This window comes from Echinops telfairi, unplaced genomic scaffold (genome assembly GCF_000313985.2).
Source record: "Echinops telfairi isolate 266 unplaced genomic scaffold, ASM31398v2 ScPeMD7_7458;HRSCAF=8496, whole genome shotgun sequence".
Taxonomy (NCBI): Eukaryota; Metazoa; Chordata; class Mammalia; order Afrosoricida; family Tenrecidae; genus Echinops; species Echinops telfairi.
In genome coordinates this window covers 10,778,233-10,795,756 of record NW_022111358.1, presented here as the reverse complement: position 1 = coordinate 10,795,756, position 17,524 = coordinate 10,778,233, and the positions used below count along the sequence as shown (strand labels likewise).

The 17,524-nt window shown below is 57.7% G+C and overlaps 2 protein-coding genes across 2 annotated transcripts in view; one reads left to right on the top strand and one right to left on the bottom strand.

Annotated features, from left to right (window-relative positions):
- The window catches only part of GAS2L2 (growth arrest specific 2 like 2), an 8,023-nt gene extending 2,845 nt beyond the window's left edge, over positions 1–5,178 (top strand). The window contains exons 3-7 of the mRNA XM_030888236.2: positions 1–44; positions 878–985; positions 1,916–2,012; positions 2,993–3,251; positions 3,621–5,178. The exon at positions 1–44 is cut by the window's left edge and continues 2 nt beyond it. Of these exons, the coding sequence (XP_030744096.1) occupies positions 1–44; positions 878–985; positions 1,916–2,012; positions 2,993–3,251; positions 3,621–5,178 (2,066 nt within the window). The remainder of the gene's footprint in view (positions 45–877; positions 986–1,915; positions 2,013–2,992; positions 3,252–3,620) is intronic.
- Positions 5,179–7,226: 2,048 nt separating this feature from the next.
- Positions 7,227–17,524, bottom strand: part of RASL10B (RAS like family 10 member B) — an 11,414-nt gene continuing 1,116 nt past the window's right edge. The window contains exons 2-4 of the mRNA XM_004706973.2: positions 14,101–14,463; positions 9,289–9,413; positions 7,227–8,941 (exon numbers count right to left, since the gene is read on the bottom strand). Of these exons, the coding sequence (XP_004707030.1) occupies positions 8,671–8,941; positions 9,289–9,413; positions 14,101–14,316 (612 nt within the window). The 5' untranslated portion in view covers positions 14,317–14,463 and the 3' untranslated portion in view covers positions 7,227–8,670. The remainder of the gene's footprint in view (positions 8,942–9,288; positions 9,414–14,100; positions 14,464–17,524) is intronic.

Below are 17,524 nucleotides of genomic sequence, written 5' to 3'. Positions count from 1 at the left end.
CGCCCGTGCGTCGAGCCTGCCACTTCCGCAACCTGGACCAGATGGTGAGAGGACACGCCCCAGGCCCGGCAGGACCCCAGCCCCTGGGAGCACCCCCTTCGTGCCCAGCCACGAATTCCCGATGGGTGGCTTTGAGTAAGCCCTGTTTCCACTCTGGGCCTCAACCCCAATGCCACGTAGAGGTGGCTTTGCCGCCTTAACCCAGCAACGCAAAGCTTAGCCCATGATGACCCTTCACGGCAGGGAGCACCACGCCTGTGAGTTTCCCAGGCCCGCCCTGGCTGGTGGTTTCAAATCGCTGGCCTTGCGATTCCGGCAGCCCAACGGGTAACCACGACCCCACCAGGGCTGCTTACGACGTGTTTATTGCAAGCCCCGCACGGGCACACTTCTCCTATAACCCTCACCGGAGCCTGGTGCATGGCTTGGGTGCTGGGCTTGGCTCCGCTAATTGGCAGCTGTGTGGCTCTGGGCAGATGATTTCACCTCTCTGGGACCCTGCCCGTCATTCGTAGAGTGGAAATGATCCAGCACCAGCCGTCAGGGGCTGCTGTGGGTGTTAAACCCAGAGTTTACACCTGGGTGGCCCAGAGGCAAGCTGCAAACCATCTTCACCTCTGAGAAAGACGGGGCGCAGGGAGGGTTCTTCTGCTGCCCAAGGTATAGCCTGCAGGGGAGGCAGGACCAAGCCTGTCAGATCACCTCCACCTTGTCTCCTAGCCACTCCCCCCACTGCCTCATTCTGAGGGTGAGGTCCATCTCTAGCCTTGACCTCAGTGAAGCCTCAGAGGAAGTGGGGGGCAGCCCTCCATGGTGGAAGGAGTCAGGAGTCTGGGCAGAGGGGAGGCTGAACCCACTGCCACCTCCCTGTTCCCAGGTGCAGAATCTCGTCAGCCACTGCACATGCCCAGTTCAATTCTCCATGGTCAAGGTGTCTGAGGGGAAGTACCGTGTGGGAGACTCTAACACCCTCATCTTCATCCGGGTAAGTCCCAGGCTCAGGTGGTGGCGTCCACACGTCTACAGAATAGGGTTTACTCTCCCAGGGCCTTGCCCAAACTTGGAGACAAGGGCAGGATGTCACCATTCACCCCAAGTTATCAAGTCCTGGGCCTCCCTTTTTGAGGAGAAATTCCAGGAGATAAGCCTACCCCATCTTGCAGAGAAGCACAGTCTCCCTTGGCCTAACAGAGGGGTCTTCCTGCAGAAGAGGGGTATGAAAGTGGGCACTTTCACTTCCCCATCCCTTTCACCCTCCCCACAGGCTTGCTCAGAACCCCAGGTTTGTGTTCAGCACACGGCCCCAGCCATACAAACCCCATAGTCTGCCCTACAGTGCCTGGCTTAGTACATCCTGAGAAGGCAGAGTACTGGTTTGCAATGTGTTCCCTACTACCTCACCCAAGACCCACAGGGGGCTGGTCTGTACGCAGGGGTGTGGACACAGACCACACCTGGGGCAGAGCCAGCTTCCTGGTTCCTCACCCAAGCAGGTGAGGGCAGGGAATCAGGGTCTCACCACACCTGGAGTGACTAGGTGATCCCCCAGAGGGCAGTGGCTGGGACATGCTGCGCTCTTTCACCCACGTCACAGTGGCAAAGCGAGAGGAATTAGGCTCCATTGCTGATATGGCTTGCCTGGGTGCACACCCCTTTACAAGAGAGAGGCGACACTCTGGGATCCGGTGACACCTTGATCCCTTGCACAGCCTAGGGCAACTTCCTGTTTGCCAGCCTCTCCGTTATCCCTGACAACAGGTATTACCCAAGGCAGATACAGAGGAACAGAGGCTGCAAAACATGGGCCTTCCAGGCCCCGCCTGGGGTACAAGGGTGCACTGGGCATGTCAAAGGGAGAGAGTCCCTCTCAGCTGGGGTGGGCGCCTGTCCTTAGCCTCATCCTGGCTTCCTCTAGATCCTCCGGAACCATGTGATGGTGCGTGTGGGTGGTGGCTGGGACACGCTCGGCCACTACCTGGACAAACATGACCCCTGCCGGTGCACCTCCCTCTGTGAGTCTCCATGGTTGGAATGGGTGACGGGGGTGGGAGGCTGGAAGCAGGAACAAGGAGAAAGCCACTTTGGGGTAGGGCAGTGGTGGCCTTTAACCATAGTCTTCCAGACCGGTGAAAAGGGGGGAAATGAAGACAGGAAGGTGGAGTGAGTCATGGCTGACTCATAGCAACTCCCTGGGGGTTTCCCAGGCTGTAAGTGTTTACCGGAATAGAAAGCCCAATCTTTCTCCCGTGGGGCTGCTGGTGGTTTCGAACTGTGGACCATGAAGCTTGCAACTCAACACGTAACCACTACATGACCGGGACTCCTTTCTCCGGAGCCCCGGTGCTGCAGGCAGCAGTGCCGATTACAGACACAAGGTGGCACCAAACACACGCATTCTGTGGCCTCTGTGTCGGAAGTCTTCCGAGGGTAGCACCTAGCAAACTTGGAAGGGTCCTCAGTTCTTGTGTCATCTCCACCAGCACTCTTGCCACTACAAGGAAGCTTGCCATCTAAACGGAGATCCACAACACAGACTCAGCTTCAAAGCAAGTCCTTGGCCCAAACGATGTCCCCTAGAAAAAACCAATAAGCCAAATTTTCTGCTTTGGAGTAGCTTTGTGACTCTTCGCGACCCGGGAGGGCAGAGCAGAGCTGCCCCTGTAGGTTGACAGGAGAACCAGCCTCGTCCTTCTCCCACAAGGTGCTAACCACAAGACCAGCAGTTTGAGGCCAGCAGCTACTCTATAGGAGCAAGAAGAGGCTATCTGATCCTATAAAGATATTCGGTCTTGGAAACCCACAGGGTTGCTGTGAGTTAGAACTGACTTCATGGCAGTGACTTTGGTTTTGGTTAAGCCCATCCTTTGGGGAATTCTGGTGTACCTACTGTAAGCCCCACTGTCTTTCATGTGGTGGGGGTGCGGGGAGGGGGTCATATCAGCAGGCTATTTCATCCTCCCTCCTCTCCTTTCTCTGGGGGCTGTGTTGGCAGCGCACAAGCCCGGCAGCTTCCTGAAGGCCCCAGCCCCACCGGTGCAGCATGACGTGAAGGTGAAGGTGCAGGACGGGCCCTCGCAGCCCCAGCCCATGATGACCATCAGCCGCTCCCAGAGCCCACTGCCCCCAGTGGACTGGAAGACATATACCTCTTCAGGCCGAAAGTCGAGGCCCCCTACTTCTTCCTCCCTGAAGCCCCACAATGAACAGGGAGCAGGGCTGGGGGTCCTCAGGGAGATGGCACCACCCCTGAGGTACAGAGAGGGACAAGGCAGGGCTACTTTCTCCTTCAGAGCCCACATTCTCACAGGCCACTCCCCACACAATAAAGGGGAGCAGGGCTCACAGCAGGACCTTATACCCCCACTGCAGCAAGACCTCTGGTGTTGACACCAAAAAGGTCCCAACCCCCTTGGGATCACCTAGGGACTCCAGACACTCCCCCACCCCACCCCAGTCCATAGACGGGGAGGCTGGGACCCAGAGCAGGATGGCACGGTGAGTCCCCAAGAGAGGTCAAGTCTTGGGTGGCCCCTTTGGTGTTCTAGCCGGGAAGACCATCCCTTCTCAGAGGCAGGCGAGTGGACTAGGCAACCCTGTTGGTCTATGATTCTCGCTTTCAGGTGCCAGGAGAGGTCGCTCACCCCCTCTCGGAGGCGGCTGCCAGCGGAGGACAGCTCATGCAGGCCCCGATCCTCCTCCGCCCAGAGGGGCCAAGCCCCACAATGCATGTCTGAAGGGAAGAGGGAAGACAGACAGCCCTCTGAGCTCCTCAGGGGAAGGACTCCTGCCTCTTGGGTCCAGGAGGAGAGCAACAGCTTGGGGGCTCGTGGCAGGGCCCCAACCCCCCAGAGACTCCAAGTCCCCGATGTGACCACCAAGGGGACACCAGCGAGAGGACCATCTCCTCTGCCGTGTTCCTCTAGTCCAGCCAAGACCCTGGGCATCGAGCAGCTGCCTCGGGGAGGGAGGGAGGATGCTTCCCTCCAGCTCTGGGAGCCAGGAACCTTCCTTTCTCCATCCCCTGTTAAAGGAGCCACCAAGATCCCCAACCAGCTGCCTCCAGCCCGGCCCCCGACTCCAGGAAGCAGCTTCTCAGGGACTGAAGCTCCCAGGACGGAGGTGGAAAGAGTTTCCAGCCTACTAAGGGCTGTGGTTGGAGACAGACATGTGACTGAGTCTAGACAGGGAAACTGCTCTGCAAAGAGGGGGCAGGGGGGCCAGAAGCTGGACATCCAGGAAATAGCAGAGGCCAGACAGCCCCGGGGACTGGGTCCCCAGGAGCAGGATGCAGGGTGCATACGTCTGCCCCTTGACAGGACCACAGAGCAAGCTGCCTACCATAGCCTTGAAGAGGAGATTCTGGCCGGCATGAAGCTGTTAGAGACAGTGGCTACCGGTCGTCAGGGAGCAGGGTCCAGGGCCATCCCTCGCAGTGGAGTCTACGTCCCCAGCCTGGGTGGGCGCTGGCCAGAGCCTGGTGGTCCTTATGAGAAAGTCATTCGAGAGCTGGCTCAGGGCCCCCCACCCCTTTTTAAAGTACACCTGGGAGCCTGGGTCAGATCCCCTACAGGGCCCCGTCACCAGGCTGTTACTCCGGGGCCTGGAAGCCCGGAAGGGAAGCTCGGCGTGAGAGAGGGTGGGCCAAGGACTAATGAAGCCCTCAGTGATAAGGCCGCCAGGATGAGGAAGGGACCACCTCAAGGGAGGCAGAGCCGCACAGCTTCTCCTGTGTCTGTCAGCCCAGAGATGCCCACGCCTTTGCCCTTGGACCCCAACACTGACCAAGCCCAAGGATGCCCAAGCAAAGCCAAGAGGACACTTCGGAAACCCCAGCGAGTCCCATCCATCTACAAGCTGAAGCTGAGGCCCAGAATCCGGCCCCGGAAGGACCACAGGCCCGAGAAGCAGCCTTCTCGCATCCCCAAACCACTGGCCTACCTGCGCCTAGGGCCCATCAGGGTGCCCACCAGGCACAGGCTGTCCAGGGCAGCACTGGGCAGCAAAGGAGGGGAGGCCCCTCCAGTGGATGGGGCGTTAGAGGGAGCAGAGGAGAAGGGGAGACGGGAGACGAAGGAGCCAGCCACCGCATGGGAGAGCAGCCTGCCACCTCCGGAGGGCCCGAGGCCTCAGGAGCTTGACCAGACGCCATGTGCCCCTGAGGAGGAGACCTGGGTCTAAGGAGGAGTTTTCTCAGCCCTGAGCTGTGGGTGTGGAGGGCAGGGGAACCCGCATAGCCACCGGAGCCTCGGCGGGAGGTTTCTCATCTCTGTATGGCGCTTTGGCTAGGAGGAGTCAGAAGACAAACATAGACTCAGGCAAGCAAAGGAAGCTCCCCAGCCCCAGCCGCTGCAGCCGCCATTCCAACTAACTCTACTCCGGCTAGATGCAGCGGCCGGCCACCTTTGTCCACTCCCTCCCCTGCGGCAACTCCCTAAACCCCAGAGTCTCCGGGTCTCTGGCTATACCCAACCCAGTGTCCAGGACTCCTGTCACTTATTAAACACACGTGGGTCTTCTTGAGTCCTGGACTCTAGGGCAGTGGTTCTCAACCCTCCTCATGCCTCAACCCTTTCATACAGCTCCTCATGTGGTGGGGACCCCCAACCATAACATTGTTTTCATTGCTACTTCATCACTGTCATTTTGCCACTGGTATGAACCGGGCGACCCCTGTGAAAGGGTCGTTCGACCCCCAAAGGGGTCGCAACCCACAGGTTGAGAACCTCTGCTCTAGGGCATAGGTTCTCAAACTTATTTGACATTCTGCCCGCCCTCTTTTCAGGAAGAAAAATGACAGTGTCTCCCCTCTGGCAATGGAAAACGTTTGTAGTATGGTCAGTTATCCAGGATAAAGTGTAGGTATCTGCTTTTTGCCCCCCCACCCTCCCTCCCCTGCATCCTTTCAGGAGCCCTAGTGGCATAGTGGTTACCCACTGGGCTCTAACTGCAAGGTCAGCAGTTTGAAACCGGCAGTTGTTCCTGTTCGGCAGTTGTTCCTGTTCGGCAGGAAAAAGAGGAGGCCTCTAAAGAGTTACACTCTGGGAAGCGCATAGGGGCCTTTCTACGAGTCCTGCAGGGTCGCTGGGGGAGGGGGGAGGGGTTGTCCACTTTAGGGAATACTGCTGTAGGGTGTGGCAGTGCTGGCAAGGTTAGCACGCTGGAGGGGAAGGGGCGGGATAGCTGGAGGTGTGGAGCAGCTTCCTCCGATCACTTAGCCCACCCTGAGAGACAGCCCATCTTTCCTGCAGAGGACTGCAGCATCAGCACTTGGACAGGGACCAGTGGGGCACCGCAGGCAAGCTCGGCCGGGAAAGGGGTGAGTGAGAGCCTTCCAAACACGTTTACTTCCCGGGAGTGAGGTCCTGGAGACTCAGGGGCTTAGTTGTGGACAGAAAGGGGAGATCCAGGTGTAAAGGTTCCCCAGGGAAGAAGACAGTGGGAGAAGCTAAGCCCGATTCCTGTGGGTCTAATGGATGGGTGGAGCCACGTCCTGAGCCCCAGACTTGCTGGTGACCAAGACCCCCCATATCCCACCCCTCCTTCCACAGGTCCCGGAGGGATGCCCCTCCCTCCCACCATCAGGAACAGAGCCCAGACTGCAGTACAGAAACAAGGGAAAACACTCCCTGATTTTTAATGACTCCCAAGAACAGTGCATTGGGCATCCATCACACACACTTCCAGACCCTGTGGTGGGAAACCCTGGGGGAGGGGGAGGACAGAGACTCTGATGGAGGGTGCAAGATCTGAAACCAAAGACCTGGGTGAAGCGTGGGGGTGGAACGTGGGGTCAGTCAGGCAATACATTCCAATGGCATCCACAGGGGCAGCCAGAGGCCTGGGTCCCCCACCCCCCTCAGGTACCTCCGAGCTGGAGGTGACCGGGCAGGCCAGAAGCTGCCATCCTGCCCTTGGGCCCCAGGCGGACCAGGAGACAGGGCACGGGGGTAAAATGGGGCAGGCCTTCTTCTTTACCCTCCCAAGCACCCTGAGGTGTGGGGAAGGGGAGCCATCTCCTCTGTTTCAGAAGGAGGCTCAGAGGGCAGGCCGCTTGCCCGCAGCCATGCAGCACAGCAGGGACTAGGACCTGGAAGCTCAAGGGCTGCGTGACTCCTAGGAGTGGGGGTGGGGTCAGCTGGGGGAGCAGGAGAGAGAAGTGATTCCTTCCCACACTGATCTCAGTGATCCACCCCCCCCCACCCCCCACGCATGGCCCCCTCCCCAGATTCTGCTCCATCACCACTCTGGGCTACCTGGTTCCCGGGGCCATGAGCAGTTCTATTTGCCCCTCCAACAAGGGACTCTACTGTCCTCCCCCCAAACCAGGGCTGAGGGCTCAGCCTTGAGGCCATCCTGTGGCCAGGGCGCAGGGGACAGGGCACTGCGTCTCCCTCAGGCCCTTCCTAGTGGTGCCATCGTTATGATTATTTCTAAATCTGTACAAAACTGACAGTGATCAGCTCCGGTGACGAGAGGTAGAAACCCGGCCAGGCAGCCGGCGAGAACGGGGCGAGTGAGGCAGGGCAGAGGGCCAACTGGGGTTGGGACAAGAGGGGCTGTCAGATCCCAGAAAGGGTGGGGGCCTGAGGGCCCTAGTCCATGGGGTGGGGGGCATAGCTCCCCCAAAGCACAGGGAGGAGGGCCTCCCTAAGTCTTTCCCCGGCTCTGCTTCCCTGGAGATGGCCAGGGTCACCCGAGACTTGAGGCAGTCAGGTTGGGCTGGGATGGGATGAGGAGACGGAAACTTCACTGACACAGCTCACCCTGGCACACCACCCAAAGCAGGAGGGGGTGGAGGGCCAGAGCGTGGCACCGACGACGAGAAGCAGCCTGTTTTTTCAGAGGCTACCCTTCCACACTGTCAGGAAAATAAAGCGTGAACCCAGGGGAAGATCTGGCTTTGGGGGCAGGGAGGAGGTGGGGGGCACCCAGCAGGGACGGACCATCAAGTTAAGGCTGGAAGGTAGGTTGTTGTATCTCTGGGGGCTGCTGGGTGGGGAGGTCTCCCAGGGCGGGGGAGAGCTCAGCCTTCTCCCCCTGACTGATGTGGGACCTCAACCCTCCGACCCCTTGTTGATTGTGGTCCTGGGGCCACCTGCATCTCTCTGTCCTGTACTGGTGGTGCTGAAGGTAAGGTCAGATGGCCTGGCCTCCCAATGAAGCTGCCAGGATCCGTGACTGGGGGATGGACGAAATAAGAGCCCTGTGAGCGGAGCTGGGGAGGCAGAGGGGGACTGGAGGGTCGACAAGACAGCTAAGGGCCAAGACGTGGGGGTGGGCGGGCAGACAGGCAGAGAGACAGACACGGGAGAGAACGACATGGGAGAGGCAGACACACACTCTGGAGAGACGGTGGGGGCCTGGCCTGGCAGCACCTTCCCAACCCCCACCCTCCGCTTCTCATGCTCACCCTGGTCCCAAGGGGTTGCGGCGCCCCTAGGGGTAGGGCTGAGTAATGCACTGACTGCCAGGAAGACAAATGGGGGAGCGGAGAGGACAGTGGGGGGCTCCCTCTCACTCTATGCCTCTCACAGGGAGGTACGCGGCTGCGAGGCCAGCCGTGCACAGAGGGACCATCAGAGTTCTCATCTGCCCTCTCCCGCTCCTGCCCCGCAGTCCCATGGGGGGGGGAGATCACATCCCCCCTGCCCCTTCGCTGAGGGCGGGGCGTCACATGATGGCGCAGCGGTTACGGCGCAGCGCGCCCTGGAAGCGCAGGGCAGCGTGCACGTGCTTGCAGCGGGCGCAGCCAACGCTCTTGAGCAGCTCGCTGAAGAGCAGCAGGATGTGCCAGTTGTACTTGGCCGAGCACTCCACGTAGCCGCACTTCCACGTCTTGCGCACCAGGTGCGACACGTTCCAGCGCGGGATCACACGTCCACGCTGCAGGTCCCGCTTGTTGCCCACTATGATGATGGGCGTCTCCGAGGTGCCGATCACCCTGATGGGTGGGACGGGGATCTCAGAGGCCCCCACACACCCCCTCCCCCCTACCCAAGGGCCACCTGCTGGGTGCTAAGCCTCTGAGGTATACTATATTCCCAAATGGACCCAGCGAGTGTCCCCATTCAACAGATGGGAAGGCCGAACTCTGAATGTTAACTGGCCTAAAGCCATAGGGTGAGTGGCCTTGCTCTCTGTGGCCAGAGTTAACAAAATGCTGCATGTGTGTTCGAACCAAAAGCACCTATAACCCATCCACGTCCTCCCACTGCCGCCCTTTCCTGGGGGCTAGCCAGCTTAGGACATCTATAGTGCTGGTCCACAGAGCTAGCGATGGGCCCTCACCTCGTCTCCAGGATCTGCTGGCGGATGGTCTTGACGTACTCAAAGCTGTCAAAGCAGCAGATGTCGTAGACCAGTATGTAGGCGTGAACGCTCCGGAGGCCCCTGCAGCAGGCATCTGCCCACTCCTGCAACACCAGCACCAGGGTCAGCACAGCCAGCAGGCTCCCCTCAAACCCAGACACCCCCAGCCACCGAGTGGCAGCACGCTCCAAACTACTGCAACCCCCGTCTTCCACACACCACCCACCCCAGGAGGCCAGCCGGGCCAGTCCTCGTTCATGCATCCTGTCTTGTGTTTGACAATACATGCATGCATTCAATGCCTCTCTAAGAGCCTGGCCCTGAACTAGATACTGATCTGCTAAAATCCTCGCTGCTTTCCAAGGCTCAGCTCAAATGCCACTTCTTCTAAGAGACCCTCTGCCACCCCATCGGTTCTGACCCTGGGAAGGGTTTCTGAGACTAAGTCTTTTCAGGGCAGACAGTTCCATCTTTTCCCCAGAGCAACTGGTGGGGTTGAACTGTGGACCTTGAGTACCCCGGGCTCCTTTCCTCTCCTCTAAGAAGTCTCCCTAAAGTCTCACCTGTCCCTTTATCTTCTGTGTTTCAAGAGCCCTTTGACTATACCTTGCTTAGAGCCACTTCCATTGCCAATGTCCCAGGCCGCCCTCACCCCTGCTATCCTGTCAGGGCCCCAGCACTCTGGTGGAATGGAATCTCTGGGCCAGCCCACTAGCTGAGCTGTCCATGGTCCTGAACCCGTTTGTCCAGACAGGGATCACTGCAGCTCCTACTTCCAGCCCTTAGAATCTAAAGCTTTAGATAGATGGCTCTGAGGTTGTTTGCTGGGCGTGAGGAGGCCAGGACCTGGGGAGTGAGTAAGGCTGCAAAGCAGAGGCAGAGGTAGCCCGGACCCCAGGGTGGCACTAAGGGATGGAAATTCCTGAATGCGGTGGCAACTTCTCCGTGAGGGCCTGCAGTCAAGATGAATGATAACCAAATAAGCCTGTTGCAAGCTGGTCGATTTCAATGCCTTGTGACCCTGCCACCGGGCAGAGGAGAACTGCCCCTGTGGGTTTCCGAGGCTGTAAATCTTTAAGAGAGCAAGCCACTGGCCCCATTCATCTCCCGCAGAGCAGCTGGCTGATCCCAACTGCTGGCCTTCCAGTTACCTCCCTGGCTGCACCACCAGGCCTGCCTTCAAGATGAACAGGCCCCGGGAAAGGCCGATTGCGCTAACAAGGAAGGTCCTTAGGAGACTAATTAGCTAATTAACCTGCCGGCAGATGCAACTGCAGGAGCCCTTTCAGACAGGCAATGTGAAAAAGAAGGGCAGCCCTGTACTTGGGGAGACAGAAGCCTCGCCCCCGCCCCCAAAGTCTTCTCCCTTGAGAGCCCAAGCTAAAAGCTGGAAGGGAGGGAGGGCTGTCTCCTGCCCCATCTCTGAGGTAAGCTGGGGCGGGGGCAGGCCTGAAGGAGGACTACAGCTGGTTCTCCACCTCCAGAGGGAACAAAAGGGAAGACCTTTGCGGTGGTGGAGGGGGAGGGGGGCGGGCAGTCGGCCTCCACAAAAGCCTTGCCCAGCTCAAAGGCTCAGAAGATGCTGCAGTGGGTTTCCCCAGGGAGATGATGTGGCATCTTTTCTTTGTGCTGAGCTTTTACTTTTGGTGCAGAGGACAAATCTAAAACCATAGGAGACCATTCCTGGGCTGGGCTCCCGCAGAAGACAGGCCTGCCTGGGTCTGGGGCTCCTCCCCCATCTGACACTCCAAGCGAGGCAAGTGGGAGTGCTGGGGCACCAGACTCAGGGAGGCAGCAGCCTTTGCAAACTCACTGCCAAGGAGCAGCTGCCAGCCTATGGAGGTGACAGCCCCACCTCTCCCAACATGCTGCCTCCTTAAGGAGGGCCTCAAGACTGCTTCCTGCCCACTCCTCTCTGGGGGCTCCTAAAAGTGAGAAGAGAAAGCTGATTGGTTAGATTGTCCCTTCACCTCTTAATTCAAGGGAGGGGACCAAGAGAGCTCTGGTTCCCTTCTAGCTTGCTCTGTGCAGGGTTCTAATTGTAAGTGATGATCATAGGGCTGTGTGGAGACGAGACAGAGATGGGGCGATGGACAACGTGCCAGGGGTGTAGGGAAGCCGGGGGCCGAGGGAGGCTCGGGCACCCGGGTCTCACCTAGAACTTGGCTGAAGATGCTGTATATTCAGAAGGCTGTAAATGCCCCCTAACCTCAGCTTCCCTCTCTCTTAGGGGGCAAGGGAGCTGGAGAAGGAACCACTGAGGCTCAGACTTGGGAAACACCACCGGCCCCCACGCCCCCAGGAGGAATCTCATCTGGCACTGGGGAAGAGTGTATTTTTCTTTCATTTTCATGGTGGCCCTCTGGATCTCTGGTGCTGAGATTTGGCCTCTGGGGCTTCCAGAGTCCCTCCGCAGCGTTTCTCTGCTCAGAGCCCCTTATCTGAGTTCCTGGGGGAAGGCTTGGCCATCCTGGAGCCCAACCAAGAAAGCCCATGATCTGATAGGAAAAACAAGCAAAGGACACCATTAGTTCTCAGAAACAGAAACGCAAAGACCTTTAAACATACAGAAAGATGCCGGCCTTCACTCATCCTAGGAGAGACACATCCCAACTATACGGAGAACACGGAATGGCATCTGTCAGCGGTTGACAGCACACCCTGCTGGTGAGGCTTCAGGGAAGTGGCCTCTGGAGAAAGCACAACGTGCACCTCTAGGGGAGCTCCCAACCCCAACTGACCCCACTGACCTTTTGACCCGGCAGTGCCTCTGCCTGCAGGAATCTATCCCTCAGAGGCTCATGGATCCCACTCTGTACAGCACGGCTCAGGTACAAAATACTCATGGAGGCATTGTTCGACACAGTAAAACAAGAGGGCACTCCATGGGACATCTAGCTTCTCAACCGAAGATGATGTGCTGTGAGCAATGAACCGGGACCATGACATGGAAATAGCTCAAGTGATAATGTTATATGGGAAAAGCAAGATGCAAGATGGCAGAAGTGTGGGTGCCTGCATACGTATGTATTAATGTCAGCAGAGGTAGTAAGAGTGCCTTTTTAAAATATTTGCGTGGAGATAGCTGGGAATATAATGGAGAGACCCATTAAGGTGGCTACAGAGAGCAGGGCAGGAATCAGGGCAAAGGGGGCAAGGGAGTGGGCTGTACTCTTTTACATTCTTTGGAGTTTTATATTGTGTCTCACCTTATTTCAAAGTGTAAATTACATGTTAAAATGAATATACTCTAAGATGCAATTACCCAGAGCAGAGAAGAGGGAGGGAAATCAAAGATCACAGGAAACAATCGGTCCAAAGAATGAATGGGCCATGCATACCGGAGCTTCTGCTACTCTGAGGCCAAAAGAACTAGATGGTGCCCGGCACTCACGAAAGTCTGCTCTGACTGGATCACAATAGAGAGCCCTGAACAGAGTGGGAGGGGAAGAAATTCTAAGATATTGAAAAAAACTAATCAGCTTTACCAGTGGAACACTTAGGGTATGGGCCTTCAAACCTGAACTAAACCCACCCCTGGGGATCACCTTTGAGCAGGACAAGGGACCGTTGAGCCCAACTGGAGCGTGAATAAGAACACCAGTGAGGAACAAGCTCCTCAGCACAGTCAGCCACATGAGGAGTCCGGAGGGCAGCGTTTCCCCCCAAGAAAACTCAGAAGACACAACGGGGCAGAAAAGAAGGACGCATGGAAATGGTGAGAAGTGAGAAGAGTGCTGTTGGTCGGGGGTGGGGGATATGGGGGGTGGTGGCTGCAACCAAGGTCACCAAAAGGTCAAAATACAATTGCATAAAGACAGGAGGAAACGTGAAATAGTGCAATTCAGTGGGGGCCACTTGGAGCAGCCAGAAGACCCTGGCCAGCCCTGCTGCCCTGCTGGACACACTTTCTGCTCTCGAGGTCTGCACACTCGAATCAGGCTTTCATCTAGGTGCTGGGTCCGGCTGCCCGGTGCTACTGAGGGCGTGCTGAGCACAGAGCACCTCCCAGGCCCTGGCTCAGCCCAAGTGAGGGTTGCATTTGCTCAGTTACAACTGACCCAGTCTTGCCCCAGTGCCTCAGTTTCCACTCCTCCCTGCACAGCCCTCACCCCCACAACATTCTTCACCCTCTGGTCCAAGCCCTCCTCCTGTGAGCAAACATGTTGTGTAGAGTGGGGCTGCCCAGCACCGCAGCTCCACTGAAGCCAGAGGCAGAGATAGGAAGGGGGCCCCCACCCCAGCTGATACCCCGGAGACCCACTGCTGCAGGAAGGGTGCCCGGGAGGCAGGCCCCAAGGATGGACAGCAAAACATCACTCACGAGACCCCAGCACACATTTCCCTCAAGTCCTGGCGTTGGACTGTGGTGCGAGCATCATCGAGCCTTTGCACGGCAGAGCCCAGGGTAGCAGGCAGCCAGCTACTCTCCCCTGCTCTGTTCTTCACCTGGGGCAACAACTTCTTCAAGAAGTCTTCACCCTCTCCCCAACAGGGCTGGGTGGGTTAGATGGCTGCTCAGGAGCTACCTGTCCACCAGCGATGGTACTGCTCCGGCTATGTAACGGCCTGCTTGTCTCTTCTCATCAGCCTGTGGTTTCCTTGAGAGCAAGTCCCGCATCTGTCCTGTTCGCCAACCTACAGCCCCACCCAGTGCCTACCACAGGGCCTGGCCGGGGCGTATGCTAATTGCTCACCAGCTATCTGTTGCTGAATGAATGGGATTCTGGGCATGGCCCAGGGGCTGTCAGAGGCAGCCAGAGCCGTCTCTGCAGCCCCAGCCTGGCCTACCTGCAGCGTGTTGACAGGGAAGGCGCTGATGGGCGGGAAGTCGAGGATCTGGAGGTCGTGCACGTGGCCGTTCATGACGACAGCAGGCAGGTAGAGGCGGCGGGCGGTGGTGGGCACGCAGACCTCGCTGAACTCGTTGTACAGAAACTGGCGCACGATGGCACTCTTGCCCACGCCTCGCGCCCCCAGCACGGCCACCCGGTAGGTGGAGACCATGCCTCCCGCCCCACTCCGCCGCCGCGTCCTCGCAGCTGCCTGGGGCCTCCCCGGGCTGCATATTCCAGCGGCTGGGGGCTCAGCCACCTTCGGGACCAACCATTGCCGCTTCTGTTTGCCCCGGGCCCTCTGTGGCCCCTGCCTGCTCTGTGGGGACAAGAGGTGGGCTTAGTGGGCTGAATTACTCCTCCATAGAGCCTATACTTCCCGGTCTCTGGGACTGACAGACGGTTGCTTTATCAGGAGGGCACTCCGGTTCCCAGAGCGCCTCCTTCTCCATATCCCTCCCAAACCTTTTCACACCACAGCCTCCATTTTTTAATGACAGGACTAGCCTGCCCCTGAGGTCAATATTCCTTGATTTGCATTAAAGCCTGACTTCCCATCCAATCTGACTCATCTGCCTCTTCATCCATAGTCAGCTGGTGGCCTTGGGGGTGAAGCCCCATTTTCCCAGCCTATTTCCCCTCAAGACACCATCTTCATTGCCCGGGAGGGCTAAGACTAGACCACAGTGTCTCCCTGGGGACAGTGCTGGCATTTTGTGGGGGCAGCGATTCTTGATTATACAGGACCATTCACCCACAACAGGACATCTGACACTTCAGGAAGCAACTGCCAGAGGCAACCGCCAGTCACCGTAATCACAAGAAAGGCTCCCCCACCTTTCCAAACGCCCTCTCAAGTTGAGAATTGATGGATTTAGGCGGCTGCTTAGGCTCTGAAACACAACATGTGCTGAGCGCTTACTCTACGTTACCATGCCCACATCATCCTTAGTCAACACACCATCCCTAAGGGAACGGAATTATTGCTCCCCTACGGGGAGAGGGAGTAAGAAATGTGCCCGAAGTCACACAGCTGGGGGTGGCAGCTACTCCTTTCTACCATGTCACAGTGCTTTAAAGTTTAGTCATGTTACTGGTGAATGCCTTTGGGCCAAGGGCTGTGTCTGCCTCTCTGGCCTGCCCACAAGGACTGGCTCATAGCAGGTGCTCAGGATAGGGATACTGGGGGAGAGGGGAGGGACCTGGATGTGAACTCATTAGCTAAAAAGTTAATGTTCATTCCAGTGACCCTAGAGCTTGGGTGTAAATCTCAACTCAGACATTTCTACCCCGGGGACCAGTGGGCAAGCCACCCAACCACGCTGAAGCTTGCTCTGTACAAGTGTCAGGTGATTGGTGCCTTCTCCTGCTTTGGGGGATGGAGCGGAATGAGCCTGGCCCATGTCTGTCCTGGCTCGGGACCCAATCCTCTGGGCACCTGCACATACAGCATAAACAATACGCACAAAAGGTAGAGTTTAGCCAAGGACCAAGTCGAGAGGGCTAAGGTAAAAAGGAGAAATGGAAACAGGAAACACAGCAAGGAAGTGAGAAAAGCAATTGTACACTGAGGAGACTGCAATGGTTGAGTTGTAGCAGAATGTGTCTGAATGTTTTTAAATGTAAAACTATGCCCTGCTAGGTTCTGTAAACCTTGCCATAATTCACAATAAAATGTTTTGGTTAAAAAAAAAAGGGTAGAGTTTGGAGCCAGAATCACCAGGCTCTTCAACTCACCTGGAGCAAGGCACTCCACAGGGTGATCAGGGGGCTGGGGAGGTAAAGCCTGCTGCCTGGCACAGAATAGGTGCCCTGAGGGCATAGCGACTCACTGGGATGCTAACAGCAAGGTCCACATTCTTCTCCTTGGGAGAAAAACAGGGCTTTAGCTCTCTATCCTGTGAAAACTCACAGGGGCAGTTCTACCGGAATCAGGTACTGATTCCCTGGCAGTGAGCTTTGATTACTGTTACTCCAGAAAGCCCGGGTGGCACCGTGGTTAAGCATTTGGCTGCTCATCAAAAGGTCCGCGGTGCAAACCCACCAGCGGCTCCTGAAACGGAAAGATGTGGCCATCAGTTTCCATCAAGATCCCTGCCTTGGAACCCCCAAGGGCTGGTCTACTCAGTCTTCCAGGGTAGCTGGGAGTCAGAATCCACTGGACACCAAAACCAGTATTGTAACCTGCGTGGCCTTCCCTCATCTCAGGTTTCCCCTCATCTCAGTGGGCTTCCTAGCTTCCCGGGACGAGGGAGCACTCCTGGCTGCGTGATGGAGTTCCTGCACAGGGTTGGGTAAGGTGGTTGTGTGTGTGTGTGTGTGTGTGTGTGTGTGTTTCTCCTCCCCACTTTATGTACTTCTCCCCAGAGAGGTAGGAAGGTGAAGAACAACACATAGCCAGGTGAATTGTCAGCCCTGACCTGCTTCCAGCCCCATGCTGTGTTCTCTCCCCAACAGGTGCTCGCCCTGGTACGGGTTAGCAAATACTGAGAAGTCCCAATGTCTCTTTCCCTCTCTCTCCATTTCTCCAGAGCCCCTGACCCCAAGGCACCCTTGGCCAGTGCTCACACACTGGCAAGCTTTAGCTGGGCTCATTACATAAGGAGCACCAGCAGGTGAGGAGGAGGAGTCTTGGAGGAGCAGTAAGAGGGCAAGGGGGCCTGGAAGCGTCCTGGCCTCTCTCTCACTGTGCGTGGCAACTGAAAGCCTTCTAGGGCTGATGTGCTCATCTGCAGATCCTCCTGGACACCACGCTCCCTGGCCAAAAACTAGTCCTATCTGGGGAGCAGCACAGAAAAGGAAGGCGGGCACAGCACTGGTTAGGGATGGGGTGCAGAGGTTCCTGGGCCGGGCCAGCTTCCTAGCACTAACCAGGCCTAAGCTGTCTCTGTCCTGGCCTCGGAGGTGACCCTTCTTCCCGGGCCCCTCCTGGTTCCTGGGCAGGGGTCCTGGCGGTCTAAGCGTTTATTAAGAATCTAACTGGCTCGTAGGGTGGGATTGGGAGGGGGACTGTCCAGAGAAGCTGGGCCCAGCCCTCTGAGCACCCTCCCCAAGGCCTGCACGCTGCAGTGAGTCTGCACACGGCGCCCCGCAAAGGACCCCGGCACTTCTCAGGGGCCCAAGCCTGGCCCTAGTCCCCTCCGCTCGGCCTGGACTCCCGGGTCCCTGCCCCGGGCTGAGGGCCGTACTCAGCGGGCCCCCGGGCTCGGGTCACCTGCCGGCCCGCCGCTTGTCCTCAGCGCGTTTGCGTGGGGGCGTCGGAGGATGCCGGACTCCCCAGGACCTGATTGGTAGGAGTTTTGGGTGGGGGAGGGGGGAATGCACGAGCCCAGCCCGCTCTCCGCCTCCAAGCCCTCGCAGGCACCCCCAGCCCCCGCTCC